Source organism: Oncorhynchus kisutch, linkage group LG1, assembly GCF_002021735.2.
Source record: "Oncorhynchus kisutch isolate 150728-3 linkage group LG1, Okis_V2, whole genome shotgun sequence".
Classification (NCBI taxonomy): Eukaryota; Metazoa; Chordata; class Actinopteri; order Salmoniformes; family Salmonidae; genus Oncorhynchus; species Oncorhynchus kisutch.
In genome coordinates, this window is record NC_034174.2 from 24,987,735 (window position 1) to 25,004,993 (window position 17,259).

General features: G+C 41.3%; 1 protein-coding gene across 3 annotated transcripts; it reads right to left on the minus strand.

Moving 5' to 3' along the window:
- Positions 1-10,401: 10,401 nt before the first annotated feature.
- slc2a9l1 (solute carrier family 2 member 9, like 1) lies at positions 10,402-17,193 on the minus strand. Of its 3 annotated transcripts, none has more exons than XM_020491501.2 (12): positions 17,044-17,193; positions 16,469-16,564; positions 16,036-16,241; positions 15,827-15,951; positions 15,545-15,674; positions 15,257-15,405; positions 14,785-14,972; positions 14,585-14,695; positions 11,866-11,967; positions 11,583-11,658; positions 11,315-11,442; positions 10,402-10,864 (listed from the first exon to the last, which is right to left on the minus strand). In XM_020491501.2, the coding sequence occupies exons 1-12, from the start codon at positions 17,065-17,067 to the stop codon at positions 10,679-10,681; spliced, it is 1,521 nt and encodes a 506-aa protein (XP_020347090.1). In that variant the 5' UTR covers positions 17,068-17,193; the 3' UTR covers positions 10,402-10,678. The 3 variants fall into 3 exon arrangements, with proteins under 3 accessions (XP_020347090.1, XP_020347099.1, XP_020347106.1); XM_020491510.2 differs by having other exon boundaries at positions 16,036-16,196; positions 17,044-17,187; XM_020491517.2 differs by having other exon boundaries at positions 16,036-16,196; positions 16,558-16,564; positions 17,044-17,183.
- Positions 17,194-17,259: the final 66 nt, after the last annotated feature.

Here is a 17,259-nt window from a genome sequence, read left to right on the forward strand (position 1 = left end):
TTTTGTTGCTGAATTTCTGTTTGTCCTTCTGACTGACTCTCTCATGGCCAGTGTAGGGCTCATGAAGAGCATTCAAATGATTCTAAATAGAATGTCTGTAGCATGTGACTGCCAATTAACCAATGTTCCTGACATTCCATTGGCCCAGGCATGCACGGAACTCAGTCATGTGATGACGCTAAAGTTAGCAGACAGAGATTCATAGGATGAAACACAGAGAGAGTCTGAAATCCAGAGGCTGTTCCTGTATCATGACTGAATAAAACTAGCACGTTGTCCAGTGGTTAACACAGAACACATATTTCTATTCTAGTGTGTCAGAGGCTGTTCTGGGAACACTGAGCTCTGTCTTGGTTAACTGGGAGGTATGCACATCATGGGTAGTGGCAATTTATAAGGCTATCAGCTGAGACATAAAGACGGATAATTCTCCTGTTTGCTGAGATCCCTGAGGAAGGTCAGAAGCTATTAAGTGATCTTCAAGGCCAGCACAGAGAAGGCGCCTGCCTATCTGCTGTATGTAGAGAGTACGGGATCAAAACGGCACCAAATTACAGCTCCACTCAGAGGGGACTGAAATAGCCTGATTCAGTTATTTAGCTGGTGAAGATGCGTGACAGGAATGGCTGAGGCTTTTACTGGCTGTCTACCCCTCGTCGTGTGTCCAATTACCATGGTAAGAAATCACCATAACACACACACCAAACATACACACACACACAAACTGCACAGCGATAAAAGTAGCCTCATACCTGACCTTTGATAGTAGCTGACATTGAGATTGATGAATCAATATGGAATAAAGTGATTTTGTTAGCTGAGAAGAGATAAAGAGATAAAACAATTAAAGGCTGAACTGCAATTTGTCAACCTCAGATGTAGATGATATTGATGCAGAGAGATTTGCAGGTTTTCTCTGTATTCCACTGACTAAAGCTGGATGTTTTTGGATAATTGGCCAATATGACCCTTAATCCTGACTCTGCGGTTCAGGAACAAGTAGGGTATTTCATTCTCTGACCACCCAGAGTCCTCTCCTAAACAACAGGACCCGCTCCCTCACAAAGTTGTGCATGAGTGCCTTTGGCTGTCCTGAGCCTGAGGATGTTGTGTTAATACAGGGTGACAGTCAGTAACCCCTCTATCTGGTATTAACTCCATCTGCTATACCTCAACTCACTGCCCCCCCCCGCACTGCTTTAACTCTTACCCAGTTTCAGATCAAAAACTGGGGGACATACTGGACCCACATCTCATTCTAGCTGCCCACCTACATACAACAGTGTCCCATGAATTAAGTGAATTGTACCAAAAGTGTTAGTCAAGGTCATAGCAGGTAAGAATTGGACCTCCACTCAACTGAACTCATTAACCTAAGCTTAGCTCCAACCAATCCTCATCCTCAACCCTTGCCTTAAACTGTCCTCCATCCACAGCCTTCTTTAACTCTCACATTAATCCAGGTTTAAAAAGGCTCAGTGCAATTCTGTGTGTTATATCATATTGTACAACAGCTGATGAAACTAACACTGTAAAATTGTGAAAACATTTGATCAGTGTTATTTCCTGATAGTTGCTGGTTGAAAATAAAATACAATCTACACAGGACCTTCAAGTTTCACGTTTTATTTGTGAAATGCGTGACTTGCAAGCCTTTCCCAACAGTGTAGTATTCAATATAAAAATAGTATAACAAAACATGAGAAATAAGAAACTTAAATACTTACTGCTGTTGAGCTATTTTTCAACTACTTAGCCTGTTAGCTAACCCTCCCCTAACCCTAACCCTTTCAGATAACACTTCCCCTAACCTTAACCCTTTAACGTAACTTAACTTAGCCCTAACCTTAACCCTAACCCCTAGCCTAACTAACATTAGCCAGCTAGCTACAGTGGCTTGCAAAAAGTATTCACCCCCTCTGCATTTTTCCTATTTTGTTGCCTTACAACCTGGAATTAAAATAGATTTTGGGGGGGGGTGTATCACTTGATTTACACAACATGCCTACCACTTTGAAGATGCAAAATATTTTGTATTGTGAAACAAACAAGAAATAACAAAAAAAACATTTGGATGTGCATAACTATTCACCCCCCCCCCCCCCCCCCCCCCGAGTCAATATAATGTTTACATACCCAACATTACTCATCTCATATGTATATGTATATACTGTACTCTATCATCTACTGCATCTTTATGTAATACATGTTTACTAGCCACTTTAAACTATGCCACTTTGTTTACATACCCTACATTACTCATCTCATATGTATATACTGTACTCGATACCATCTACTGCATCTTGCCTATGCCGTTCTGTACCATCACTCATTCATATATCTTTATGTACATATTCTTTATCCCTTTACACTTGTGTGTATAAGGTAGTAGTTGTGGAATTGTAGGATTACTTGTTGGTTATTACTGCATTGTCGGAACTAGAAGCACAACCATTTCGCTACACTCCCATTAACATCTGCTAACCATGTGTATGTGACAAATAAAATGTGATTTGATTTATAAGCTTGGCACATCTAGCCACTCAGATTTTTGCCCATTCTTCAAGTCAAAACTGCTCCAGCTCCTTCAAATTGGATGAGTTTCGTTGATGTACAGAAATTCTAAGTCATACCACAGATTCTCAATTGGATTGAGGTCTGGGCTTTGACTAGGCCATTCCAAGACATTTAAATGTTTCTCCTTAAACCACTCATGTTGCTTTAAATCTCTGGAAGACTGAAACAGGTTTCCCTCAAGATTTTCCCTGTATTTAGCACCATCCATCATTCCTTCAATTCTGACCAGTTTCCCAGTCCCTGTCGATGGAAAAACATCCCCACAGCATGATGCTGCCACCACCATGTTTCACTGGGGATAGTGTTCTGGGGGTGATGATAGGTGTTGGATTTGCACCAGACATAACGTTTTCCTTGATGGCCAAAAAGCTCAAATTTAGTCTAATCTGACCAGAATGAGTACCTTCTTCCATATGTTTGGGGAGTTTCCCACATGCCTTTTGGCGAACACCAAAAGTGTTTGCTTATTTTTTTCTTTAAGAGATGGCTTTTTTCTGACCACTCTTCCGTAAAGCTGAGCTCTGTGGAGTGTGCGGCTTAAAGTTGTCCTGTGGACAGCTCTTTCGGGGTTATCTTTGGTCTCTTTGATTAATCTTGGATCTACCCATCCCGGATCCGGGAGAATTGTCATCAACTGACACTAATTAGCATAACGCAACAGACATAAATATTACTAGAAAATATTCATATTCATGAAATCACAAGTGAAATATATTGAAACACAGCTTAGCCTTTTGTTAATCACCCTGTCATCTCAGATTTTGAAATTATGCTTTACAGCCAAAGCAGAAAAGCAGAAAAGCAATCAAATTAAATAGTTTACCTTTGATGATCTTCGAATGTTTTCACTCACGAGACTCCCAGTTAGATAGCAAATGTTCCTTTTTTCCATAAAGCGTCAGCCTCCAGCCGACCACTGACGCAATGTTGACATTCAGGCTCATTTTTCAAAATAAAAGCCTGAAACGATGTATTGTGACACTAGACACATTAGGGAAGCCATAGAAAAAGGAATCTGGTTGATATCTCATTCACTGCTTAATAGGGACGCATAGGAACGCAGAGCTTTCTAAATAAGAGTCCCTTCCTGATTGGATTTGGATTTTTCTCAGGCTTTCGCCTGCAATATCAGTTCTGTTATACTCACAGATAATATTTTTACAGTTTTGGAAACTTTAGAGTGTTTTCTATCCAAAGCTGTCAATTATATGCATATTCTAGCATCTTGTCCTGACAAAATAGCCCGTTTACTTTGGGAACGTTATTTTTCCAAAAATGAAAATAGTGCCCCCTAGATTCAACCGGTTAATGCCCTCCTTTCCTGGTCTGTGAGTTTTGGTGGGCGGCCCTCTCTTGGCAGGTTTGTTGTGGTGCCATATTCTTTAAAAATGTTTAGAATGGATTTAATGGTGCTCCGTGGGATGTTCAAAGTTTCTGATATTTTTTTCATAACACAACCCTGATCTGTACTTCTCCACCACGTTGTCCCCGACCTGTTTGGAGAGCTCCTTGGTATTCATGGTGCCACCACTTGCTTAGTGGTGTTGCAGACTCTGGGGCCTTTCATAACTGGTGTACATGTACTGAGATCATGTGACACTTAGATTGCACACAGGTGGACTTTATTTAACTAATTATGTGACTTCTGAAGGTAATTTTTGCACCAGATCTTATTTAGGGGCTTCATAGCAAAGGGGTGAATACATATGCACGCACCACTTCAGTTTGTATTTTTTTTAAAATAATTGTATCAAGTTATTTTCTTCATTACACTTCACCAATTTGGTCTATTTCGTGAAATACAAAATAAAAATCCATTTAAATTACAGGTTGTACTGCAACAAAATAGGAAAAACGCCAAGGGGGATGAATTATTTTGCAAGGCACTGTAACATTAGCCACCTAGCTAGAATTCGTAACACATCATGCAGCATTTCCCTTCATAATGTGTTTTTTCCTGATCTGCCACATCCACAGTGAAACTGTGCCAGCTTGGGGCTGGGTAGTAATCCACAAATGAAACAACTGGGAGACATCTCATGGTAATGGAGAGTGACACACCGGGTATCTTTATACCGCCAAGATAGAGGGCTCCGTCTGGTTCATGGTGTCACGTCCCCAGGCCCTCTGGCAGTAACTCATTAATGAGCCCCAGGTCCCAGAGGGTTCCAATCTGTGTGCCACCTGCACTAAATCACCACAACCAATCTTTTGCTCTCTCTCACCCCCTCTCTCTCTTTCCCAGTATAATGGGTTGACCACTATAGCCCTCAGATGTAAATGAGGCAGAGAGTGTCGGTGATGATTTCATTCCACGACATACTTTTCTTTATTCATCACCAGGCTGGCACTCATTACCTAGAGTGATTCATACAAGGTTGCTATTGCGTTGTTTGATCCCATCCCAGGTTATGGGTTTAAATACTCTTTAAACTGTTATTGCACAATGCAAAAATGTTTGAGGTACTATGCACTGAGTGTACAAAACATTAGGAACACCTACTCTTTCCATGATATAGACTGACCAGGTGAATCAAGGTGAAAGCTATAATCCCTTATTCATGTCACCTGCAAAATCCACTTCAATCAGTGTAGATGAAGGGGAGGAGACAGGTTAAAGAAGGATTTTTAAGCCTTGAGACAATTGAGACAGCTTTTGTATGTGTGAAATTCAGAGGGTGGATAGGCAGAGATTTAAGTTCCTTTGAATGGGGTACGGTAGTAGATGCCAGGCACACCGATTTGAATGTGTCAAGAACTGCAACACTGTTGGGTTTTTCATGCACAACAGTTTCCTGTGTGTATCAAGAATGGTCCTCCAGCCAACTTGACACAGCATCATTTTGTTTTAGTTTTTTGCATTGTTTGTAATGCATTTTGTAGATAATGTTGCTGATACAGTCTCTTATGACCGAAAACAGCGTCTGGACATCAGAACAGTGTTTACTCATCTCAAACTGGATGAAGATTTTTTTCTTTAATGAGTCCGACGTGAAGGATATACTGCTTTGTCGAGACCAGGCCCAAATGCCATTCATCCGTGTGAAGAAAATACTGATTTTCAGTATGGATTACTATCCAGTACTGGATTTTCCGTGTATCAGCAGGAAAGAGCAGATACGTCTGGTAAGGCGATGGGAGGGGGTGTGTGTCCATTTGTCAATAACTGCTGTTGCGAGATGTCTAATATTCAAGAAATCTCGAGGTACTACTTGCCTGAGGAAGAAAACCTCATGATAAACTGTAGACCACACTATCTACCAAGAGATTTCTCATCTATATTATTCGTAGCCGTCTATTTACCACCACAAACCAATGGCGGCACTAAGGCGGCACTCAACGAGCTATATAAGGCCATAAGCAAACCAGAAAATGCTCATCCAGAAGTGGCGCTCTTAGTGGCCGGGGACTTTAATGCAGGCAAACTTAAATCCGTTTTACCTCATTTCTACCAGCATGTCATGTGCAACCAGAGGGAAAAAAAACTCTAGACCACCTTTACTCCACACACAGAGACGCATACAAAGCTCTCCCTCGCCCTCCATTTGGATGCTACGCTACAGGACTGTTTTGCCAACACAGACTGGAATATGCTCCAGGATTTATCCAATGGCATTGAGGAGTATACCACCTCAGTCACAGGCTTCATCAATAAGTGCATCGATGACGTCACCCCCACAACACTGAAGCATGCATGAGAGCACCAGCTGTTCCGGACGACTGTGTGATCACGCTCTCCATAGCCAATGTGAACAAGACCTTTAAATCAAATCAAATCAGATTTATTTATATAGCCCTTCGTACATCAGCTGATATCTCAAAGTGCTGTACAGAAACCCAGCCTAAAACCCCAAACAGCAAACAATGCAGGTGTAGAAGCACGGTGGCTAGGAAAATCTCCCTAGAAAGGCCAAAACCTAGGAAGAAACCTAGAGAGGAATCAGGCTATGTGGGGTGGCCAGTCCTCTTCTGGCTGTGCCGGGTGGAGATTATAACAGAACATGGCCAAGATGTTCAAATGTTCATAAATGACCAGCATGGTCGAATAAAAATAAGGCAGAACATTTGAAACTGGAGCAGCAGCACGGCCAGGTGGACTGGGGACAGCAAGGAGTCATCATGTCAGGTAGTCCTGGGGCATGGTCCTAGGGCTCAGGTCCTCCGAGAGAGAGAAAGAGAGAATTAGAGAACGCACACTTAGATTCACACAGGACACCGAATAGGACAGGAGAAGTACTCCAGATATAACAAACTGACCATAGGCCCCTGACACAACCTACTGCAGCATAAATACTGGAGGCTGAGACAGGAGGGGTCAGGAGACACTGTGGCCCCATCTGAGGATGGGTAAACAGGTCAACATTTACAAAACCGCGGGGCCAGATGGATTGCCAGGACATGTACTCAAAGCATGCGCAGACCAACTGGCAAGTGTCTTCACTGACATTTTCAACCTCTCCCTGACCGAGTCTGTAATACCTACATGTTTCCAGCAGACCAACACAGTCCCTGTGCCCAAGACAGCGAAGATAACCCGTAGCACTCACGTCCGTAACCATGAAGTGCTTTGAAAGATTGGTCATGGCTCACATCAACACCATCATTCCGGAAACCCTAGACCCACTCCAATTCACATACCGCCCCAACAGATCCACAGATTACGCAATCTAAATTGCACACCACACTGCCTTTTCCCACCTTGACAAAAGGAACACCTACGTGACAATGCTGTTCATTGACTACAGCTTAGCGTTCAACACCATATTGCCCACAAAGCTCATCACTAAGATAACGAACTATCATGGTCCAAACATATCAAGACAGTTGAAAGAGGGCACAACAACACCTTTCCCCCCTCAGAAGACTGAAAAGATTTGGCATGGGTCCGCAGATCCTCAAAAAGTTCTACAGCTGCACCATCGAGAGCATCCTGACCTGTTGCATCACCGCCTGATATGGCAACTGCTCGGCATCTGACCTTAAGGAGCTACAGAGGCTAGTGCCTCTACATCACTGAGGCCAAGCTTCCTGCCATCCAGGACCTATATTCTAGGCGGTGTCAGATGAAGGCCCAAAAAATTGGCAAAGACTCCAGTCACTTAAGTCATAGACTGTTCTCTCTGCTACCGAACGGCAAGCGGTAAGTCTAGGTCCAAAAGGCTTCTTATCAGCTTCTACCCCCAAGTCATAAGACTGCTGAACAATTAATCAAATGACCCCCCTTGTTTTACACTGCTGCTACTCCTATCTACATGTACAAATTACCTCAACTAACTTGTACCCCAGCACATTGACTCTGTACCGGTACCCCCTGTATATAGCCTCATTATTGTTATGTAATTGTCTTGTTACTTTTGATTTGATTTACTTTTACTTTAGTCTATTTAGTAACAACAACAAAAAAACGATATTTCTTGAACTGCATTGTTGGTTAAGGGCTTGTAAGTAAGCATTTCACGGTAAGGTTGTATTCAGCGCATGTGACAAATAACATTTGATTTGATCCCTGTGGAACACTTTCGACACCTTGTAGTACATACCCCAATGAATTGAGGCTGTTCTGAGGGGAAAAGGGGGTGCAACTCAATATTAAGGTTTTCGTAATGTTTTGTACACTCAGTGTATATCTGTGTGGCCAGGAGGTTTCAGTCGTATACTGTAGATCTAAACTAGGTCATTTTACAGAACTACCATGAATGCCTTGTAAGTTTTGTTTGCAATATTGTTACTAAGTGCTTGGCCCACATTTCACCTCTGTGTCCATGAGGAACAGCTACTGGAGCCGGCTTTTCCATTATGTGCAGAGGCAGGAGTTTATTGAAGCCAGTAAAAGTCCTAAAAATACCACCAGACATTTTAAAATGTATCTTTCACGGTATGACCTTGTACAGTGGTTTTGGGATAATATAATTTTCACTTCAGCAAAATGGTTCTTTAGTGATCATATGAACTGACCTTAATGATTGTCCTTTAAAAACATGTATTTTGTTGTATTGTGACGCATTGAGAAGCAGTATCAGTCAACCAAACCTATTTTTATCACTGATTCCCTCAAAAGATGTTAGTGTGAATGTACACTGAACAAAAATATAAACGCAACATGTAAAGTGTTGGTCCCATGTTTCATGAGCTGAAATAAGATCCCAGAAATGTTCCATAAGCACAAAAAGCTTATTTCTCTAACATTTTGTGCACAAATTTGTTTACATCCCTGTTAGTGAGCATTTCTCCTTTGCCATCCACCTGACAGGTGTGGCATATCAAGAAGCTGGGGACAAGAGAAGGCCACTCTAAAATGTGCAGTTTTGTCACACAATACAATGCCACAGATTTCTCAAGTTTTGAGGGAGTGTGCAATTGGCATGCTGACTGCAGTTCGGCTTTGTAACCAACATCAGTGGGCAAATGCTCACCTTCAATGGATGGCCACTGACATGCTGGAGAACTATGCTCTTCACGGATGAATCCCGGTTTCAACAGTACACTGCAGATGGCAGACAGTGTGTATGTGGGCAAGTGGTTTGCTGATGTCAACGTTGTGAACAAAGTGCCCCATGTTGGGGGTATGGGCAGGCATAAGCTACGTACAATGAACATAATTGCATTTTATTGATGGCAATATGAAGGCAGTGAATTAATGCCGTGACGTGACGAGATCCTGAATCCCATTGTCGTGCCATTCATCAGTCGCCATCACCTCATGTTTCAGCATGACAATGTATGGCCCCATGCTGCAAGGATCTGTACACAATTTTTTAAAGGTATCTGTGATCAACAGATGCATATCTGTATTCCAAGTCATGTGAAATCCATAGTTTACGGCCTAATGAATTTATTTAAACTGACTGATTTCCTTATATGAACTGTAATTCAGTAGAATCTTTGAAATCGTTGCATGTTGCGTGTATATTACTGTGCCACAACGTCTGTGCTGTCATGCCTTGAATTAAGTTGTTTTCACAATGCAGATTAACTCTGCCATCTGTTGAACTTGGTCTCACTACAGCACAATAAATAATAAACCAATATGGTCTATCACGAACGCTCAATTTTGTCATATTTAAGCATTAATCTTCCCAAGATCAATCTACTATTATTTACAGTTGAAATATACCACATTGCACTTGTCTGGGTCTAAGTCCAACCCTTTATTTGACACATATGCTCAGATGGAAATACCTATTATACTGTATGTGTCCATGATTGTTACCTCAGTCAGCATTTTCTATTTTGTAAGAGTAAAAACAGCCCATTGGCCAGGCAGGCAGGTCAGTGAGGAGAAACGGTTAGGCGTCACTATGGTATCTCTAATGAATCCCCTCTAGAGATAACGCACAACAGTGGGATGCCGGGGAAACATCTCACCCATCTAAGATAACATCAATCACTCCCCATCCCTGAATGGGAGTTGTGCACCTAGCGCCTTTAACGGCGAATGAAGACCCTGTGCCTGGCAGCAGCTGGCAGCCAGTGATAAGGGGGAGATGGGGAGCCCCTCAGAGCCAGCAGGTTCACAACCATACTGGAAAAGTCAATTCCATCAAAGACCCAGCCACATCATTATGGGAGCCAGTTCTCAAAGAGCCAGCTAAGAGGCTGAGGGAGTCCCCCACGTGGGCCATGGGCATCAGTTAAGTGTACAGGGTTCTTACTAATGAGTCCATAAGAAGTCAGACTTGGGGAGGATTTTATGTGGTATGAGATATAAAAGATAAAGAGTACATTTTTGTCCTAGAAAATGTATAATATGAACCTTCTCAGGAAATCAGACCATCAGACCAGACCATATGGCTTGTAAAAAAGGTTGGAAACAAGTAAATTAAAGATTGTTTGAAAAGTAATTTTATTATAAATCAATAGGTCTCTAAAAGTCATTCAGATGCAGATGCATAAAACAATTGTATATATACCTGCATTGCTTGCTGTTTGGGGTTTTAGGCTGGGTTTCTGTACAGCACTTTGAGATATCAGCTGATCTAAGAAGGGCTATATAATTACATTTGATTTAATATATGCTGTGAGTGCACATTGTATGAAGATATGATACAAACGAAACAACTCAGAGTGGGATAAATCTCAGTTAATTTGCTATCAACAGTTTTCATAACCTTGTCTCCAGGGTCTTGTCAACTGAGAGGGGGTTTTCACACAGTGTGATGTTTTTAAACTCCTCTGAGATCTCCAGGAGGGTTTTCCCCTTGGTCTCCGGCAGGTAGAAGAAGATGTAAAATGACGCCAACAGACCCATGCAGGCAAACAGCACGAAGCTGACTGATTTTAGCAGCTCCTGTGGTACATAGAAGAGGCAGGCAGGTGAGTTCCTATAGTTACAATAACCAGGGGAACAACTTGGACAGTCGGCTGAGAGCCTGTGATTAAATAGTCCTCTCCTAATGTTCTACTCATGGCTACAGGAAACCTTTGTTTCATTTTAGATAATTCCACTTATGTCTAAATTAGAGCTCTGCTGTTTTACAGACTGGCTGAGAGAAAGGTAATACTGAGATAATAAAGAAAAGTTTTAATTGCAGTGTCTCAATGTAATGTTCAAAGTATGGAATTACTGTATGCCTGGTATTTCTGGGGTATCAAACTGTCATAGTGAAGAACAATGTGCTTTGTGCTCAGGAAATGTCATTGTATCTCAATTGGTAACTTTGAAAGAATGATAAAACTTTGCAAGCATTATAAAAGCATAATACAACACTTCATTCCAAAATGGTCTATACAGACTTACGATAAGAAAAGGGAAAACTAGTCCCAGCACGGAAAAGCCAAGCCAACGCAGGATCCCAGTAAACACAAACGCTGCAGGCCGGCACGATTGGATAAAGATCTCATGTGTGAGAGACGGCAACACTCCAGCTAGGAATAGCACAGGCAACAGGAAAGGATGCATTAGATCAATCACCACTGACGATCACAGCAATGTAATGTTGGTATTTTGTCTATACTTTGTTATTGTATTATTACTAACCCATTCTGTGGTTTGATATTAAACATACCTGGTCCTCCTCCATAAAAAATGACAAAGAGGAATATCAAGCCAACAGTGCTGTATGGAATCCAGAAGCTGTAATCCTATAACAATATTGTTAAAACAGAATAAATTATATTTTATTGTATGTTTTTCATGCACATGGAACAACCACCACTGTTGCTGGGGAAGTTGTGACCAAGGGGATTTGGGACACATTCTAATGTGATACACATCCATGTATCATCACTTAGGTCCTCTTACTGTATATTTGTCACAATGCAGGAGAGTTGAAAGGTCAAGGGGCTCACCTTTAGATTGAGAGTGATGGTGATTAATATCATGATGGCAGACATGGCCCCAAAGCCCCCCCAGAGTAGCGCTCTCCTCCCCACACTCTCGATCAGCAGGCCCTAGGGATGAACGGACACAACAGAACTTATCCGGAACCTTCCCCATCTATCACTCCCTCCTTCCCACCGCACAGGGGATGACAGAGCCAGAGGAGCTCAGACATGATTTACTGTTTAGGAGCTCAGGAGGGGCATTCACATCTTAGTGACAAATATGTTCAACCTGTAACGGAGCTTCTGTACAGTAGGCACAGGTGGTGGGATTCCTGCACGGGGACAGTGTTTCTTCCTGTATGGTCACTCCTACTGTTCACGGATTACTTTTGCTTATTAGTCCTTATAACGGTTGCCTAATGACCACTTAACGAGTGACATTTTCACATTAATTAAAAAGGGCTCTACTTTAAACCTTTTTACCCTAGGTCAGGGGTGGATAAACCTTTTGGCTCAAGGGCCACATTAAGTGAATGAAACCAAGTGAAGGGCCACATACTATATGAGCAAATTTTTCACAAAATTGATAATGTATAACATGACACAGTCAAACACACACACAGATCCTGCATCTCTACCCTTGTAAAGTACAATCAAACTTTGTCAAAATATGCAAACTTAAAAATATATATATATTATATGTCTGGAGACATGCAAAATGCAACAGCAGATGTGTAAAAAAAAAAGATTCAAAAATGTGAGTGAAACATATGGTAAGAGCATCTGTTTAATTTGGAATGGTCTGTTTTTGAAAGCATGTTAAGGAACACATCTCCAATGTGAGCCATATTTACAGTTATCCAATCATTTCAGTCCAAATAAGTGTTAATTGTCAGATGTATGGGGACAAATAACCTGTATCCAAGTGCATTGCTGGATAATTCTCACTGCATTACCATCACCATGAAAAAGCATAATCCTTTCCTACCCCAGTCAGTTAGTTGAGTCTTAATGTGAACAATGGGTCTGGTCACCTCTCTTGGCAAGGGCATCAAAGTCTGGTTCATGACTGAGAACATTTGTTCACACACATGTGGCCCGAATAAAACAAGCATCCTTTGGGCGTTTTTTTTTCATGTTTGTAAACTTTGTTTCGTTAAGTGAACCATAGAACGGGACTATTGTTGCTGTTTTGTAGTTCTCCTTGAAAGCACTTCTCACTGTCGAAAGTGATACTGTATGTCTCAGTGTCAGAAAATGAGCAAGAGACCGGCTGCTCATTTGTCTGGATGCCCCAATATGTCCACACCGGAAGCAAAGTCGCCCAGCCAGTCTGTGTCTTTCAACTCGGAGAAGTCATCAGCTTTCCAACCGTATCAAGGAACATACCTATGACCCCTCTCAATTCCCACACACGGCAAAATACTTTCCCAGGCTTAGCTAGCGCGCATTTGAATGATACAACAGGTCCTGATGCTCTGCCTCTGTGTCATTGAGTAGCAGCATGAACTGACGATGGATAAGCCCCCTTGCCCGTATGAAGTTGACACGTTTTATAACCACTTTGACAACATTTTCCAGCTTTAACACACTTTTACACAGGGCTTCCCGATGAGTAATACAGTGAAGAAATATCAATTCCTCAGAGTTTCTTATTTTACTTTGCCTTGTAATCTTTTTAGTAGGCCAATGTTTTTACAGGTTAGATTTGGGAATCTATCTGTTGTGACATTTGTCAGTTTGCTCCTTGGTAGATACATTTTTTCCAAGCTGGCAGACATCCTGTCATATAAATCAGAGCCCCTGGTTGTTCCCATCATTCATTCGATTGCAAGAAGTTCCTCTTATTTCAAATTTCTCATTTATTCCTTTGACAAAAATGTAAAGTTGAGAGGTGTCTGATGTCAGTACTCTCATCTAGTGCTATAGAAAAAGAATTGAAGCTATCTGCTTTTTTCTTCAACTCTGAGATTAGCTCCTCACCTATCACTCCTCACTTATCATGTGATAAGCTAATTTTCTCCAAATTGGCTTTTACTCTCAGGACAAAGTATATCAGCAGGCTCCATACACTCGTTCACAAACGCTTCACCAAAAGGCTTGCTATGCTTTGTGATTTTATGTGCCAGTACTTACAGTCTTGAGTAGAGCACCGTTTAGTAAACATATTTTGTTGAGATTTTAAGTTTGTGGCAAGTTTTGAGGCCTTCCTTGCCTTTTCCTGAGAGGACAGATTGCTAGCGTAGTTAGCATGCTTGCTTAAAAATTATGATTGAGTTTATATTCCTTAAAAACGGCAACACTTTCTTGGCATATCAGACATACCGCCTTATGTCCAATATTAGTATAAAAAGTATTTTGCTGTCCATTCTTCTTTAAACACAACATTCAGAGTCCCACTTTTCTCATTTTCGCAGCACTCATTTTGTCAAAAGCCATCAAGCAATGAATTGGCTATGATGACTGAGCGTATTCTGAATCTGACTGACTGGGCCCAAATACAGAGCGCGCTGTCAGGCTACAGCACCATCTATTGGAGGTTGTTTGTATATCACGGAATGAGTCATTAAGCCAGAAATCTTACAATATAATAATATTTAATACATTTGAAATATGTCTTGCGGGCCGTACTTTGCCCCCCATTGCCCTAGGTACATAGTGATGACCATGCTTTGTAGAAGTTACAGAGGGGTATCGTAGTGTACCCCCTATAGTGTAGCCCATGTTACCCAGCAGCACTCACACAGGTGATGGAGGTGAGGACCTCAGACACTCCAACACCCAGAGTCACATAGCGGATCTTATCCAGGGGGATGCCTGCCTCCTTGAAGATGTCAAAGGAGAACACACTGATCTGAGGGTGGAGGGAAGAAGAGGAGTAGGATGTAGAATGTACAGTAGTAGGTACAGTATGAGATAAAAGACAGAGGGGGCTGTGCTTACTGCGGTGATGCCAGAGAACTGGATGCAGCCGTACACCACCACCATGGTGATGAGCTGCCATCGTACGCTCCTGTCTCTCAGCAGCTCCAGGAGAGTCTTCGAGGTCTCGCCTTTTATGGCAGCCTGCTCCACCACCATCTCCGTCATCTCCAGCTTGTACTCACCCCTGCCCCACAGACTCTGCAGAGCTGACACACACACACACAGTTTCTGAATATGATACAACAAGTAACTAAAGTCTCCTCAGCTGTATTCACTTTGCACCCACCTATACAGGCCTTGGCCAATCAGTCAGCTATGTGTAATAATATACGTTTATGTATTTAGATGCAGTGTAATATAGTACTGTACATAATTTCTACATTTGCACAGACAGTACTCAATGTTCTGAGTACGATTGTTGCTACTTAGGATGGATCCCTTTGGACATCAAGAATTTCAATCTTGGTGCCTATGAGGAAACACAAACTACCTTTTTTGCATGCCTCTGCATTGCCCTTTTCTATCAATAAGTATCTTGGGGCCTCAGGGAAGAAGGGCAGTGTTAGCAGCTGTACCACTGAGAAACATGTTGAAACACACAGTAGGATGTTCCAGCTATCCTCACGACCAAGAATCTCCCTGAGAAAGTTGAGATAAAGAATCAAGTCAGAGCATATTTCAGGATATCCAATTTGGCACACATTGATAACCATCAGTTTAATGTGATACTTGATGTTTTTGTCTTTTGGAATGTTGAAATTCAGAATGAGCACTGTACCTTAGTCCAACAAATTGTCCTGACAGTTTACCAATGGAGAGGAAGGTAGCAGATGTTAGTGTTACCATGCCCCTTATCTTTTTGGGTGAACTCTCACCCAGGTATATTGCATGGATATTCACTCCTAAACCTGAAATTCACAAACAAGAATTTAAAAAATCAATTCTATCAACACTAAGATATAAGGCCATTCCATGATTTTATTTTACCATGGATAATTGATCCATAGATTAGTTTAATCTGCATTAAATGAAAGGTGCAACATCATCACATTGGTAGGACCTGCATTGAATCCAAACAGAAACCGAGCAATCAGGATCATCTCAAAGGAGTTTGCCCCCCTACTGGTGAACATGATCACTGCAGCAACAATGTTGACAACATTGTTCCATATCATGGCTCTCTTCCTGAAGAAGAAATGAAGAAAAGTTTGAATGAAAAAGTAACTTAAATTGAGATAAATACAGATGATAAAAATCTGTGCAACTCACCTGCCAAACCTCCCAGCAATGCACCTGACACTCATCGAGCCCAGGAGACCCCCCACAGCGTACAGAGACACTATAGCTGACCAGAGGAGTTTGACTGTCTGTGGCGGTGGGGTTTCTTCATATCGCCCAATCCAACTGCTATTGATGAAGCTCCAGATGTACTGCAAGCAGACCGACATGGTTGTGGAAACAGACAGTCTACAACCCTGGTGAAGTAGGCTAGGTGTTCATTTGAGCAGGATTGAATATGCAGATTTAACTTGTGTGAGATGAAAACAAGATATTCATAAACCTTGAACACCATGTTATATTTCCTAGGTATTTCTTGCCATGGGAAAAGTAGTGGCAATTCCAGACTCATCCAAACATATTTAGTATCATGCTTTTTAATAAAAATGAGTGTGTGGGGAATCAATGTGTTGATGTATCTTACTGGTGAAGGGGAACTGATGACAGTAACATGGAACCCATTTTGAAAAGATCCGCCAATACCCAAAATGATTATGAAGACTAGAGCATTACCACGGGTCTGGAATGGAGAAAATAAATGGGTAAACATTTTACAATGAAAGTTATAGGTCGACACATATTTAATGTCAATGAAGTATATAACCTCAATCAATAATGTATCTTAAAAGTATTCTTAAAACGCTTTTTAAAAACATTGACACAGAGATGGCATGGATAGACTACTATGTAACCTCTCTTCAACATTGCTTCTCTTCTCTGTTTAGCTGAGTCATTGTGCTCATAGATTTGTCTAATTTGTACCTATTGTGATTTTAGAACCCTTTCTTAAAGCAATTAATTATGTTATGGCTATAAACGTGTTGTTCGTAATAAGAACCTAATTTCGTAATAGATTTTTAACATTTTCAACAGTAACATTTTTGCTTATGTTAATTTGGATAAAATAACAGGAAACTTACTAATACTTACTCATTCAGATATGAAAAAGTATATCCCGTTTCCATAATAATAATAATAATAATAATAAAGGTTGCCTACCAGGTGCCACAACAAAGTCTCCATTCTGTATATCTTGAGAGTTCCATGTAACACAATTATGTCTAACGTTACATGTCCACCTGACAGTTGCTCTGTTAGACATTTTCAGGAATAAGATTAATATTTTACATCTCAGAGGGAGCTTAACTTTCAACCACTGAGTCGCTGTCACATTAGTCCTACTCGTCTCTGTAGAAAGTAAGAAAGCCAATAAAC

What these genes read in the sequence shown, in the direction of transcription:
- slc2a9l1 (XM_020491501.2), bottom strand. Translation starts at nt 17,067, where the DNA reads ATGGAGACTTTGTTGTGGCACCTG. An exon ending in GGACAATTTGTTGGACTAAG is followed by an intron (nt 15,406 to 15,544) that starts GTACAGTGCTCA and finishes CAACTTTCTCAG; the next exon opens with GGAGATTCTTGGTCGTGAGG. An exon ending in TAGTTTTCCCTTTTCTTATC is followed by an intron (nt 10,865 to 11,314) that starts GTAAGTCTGTAT and finishes TATGTACCACAG; the next exon opens with GAGCTGCTAAAATCAGTCAG.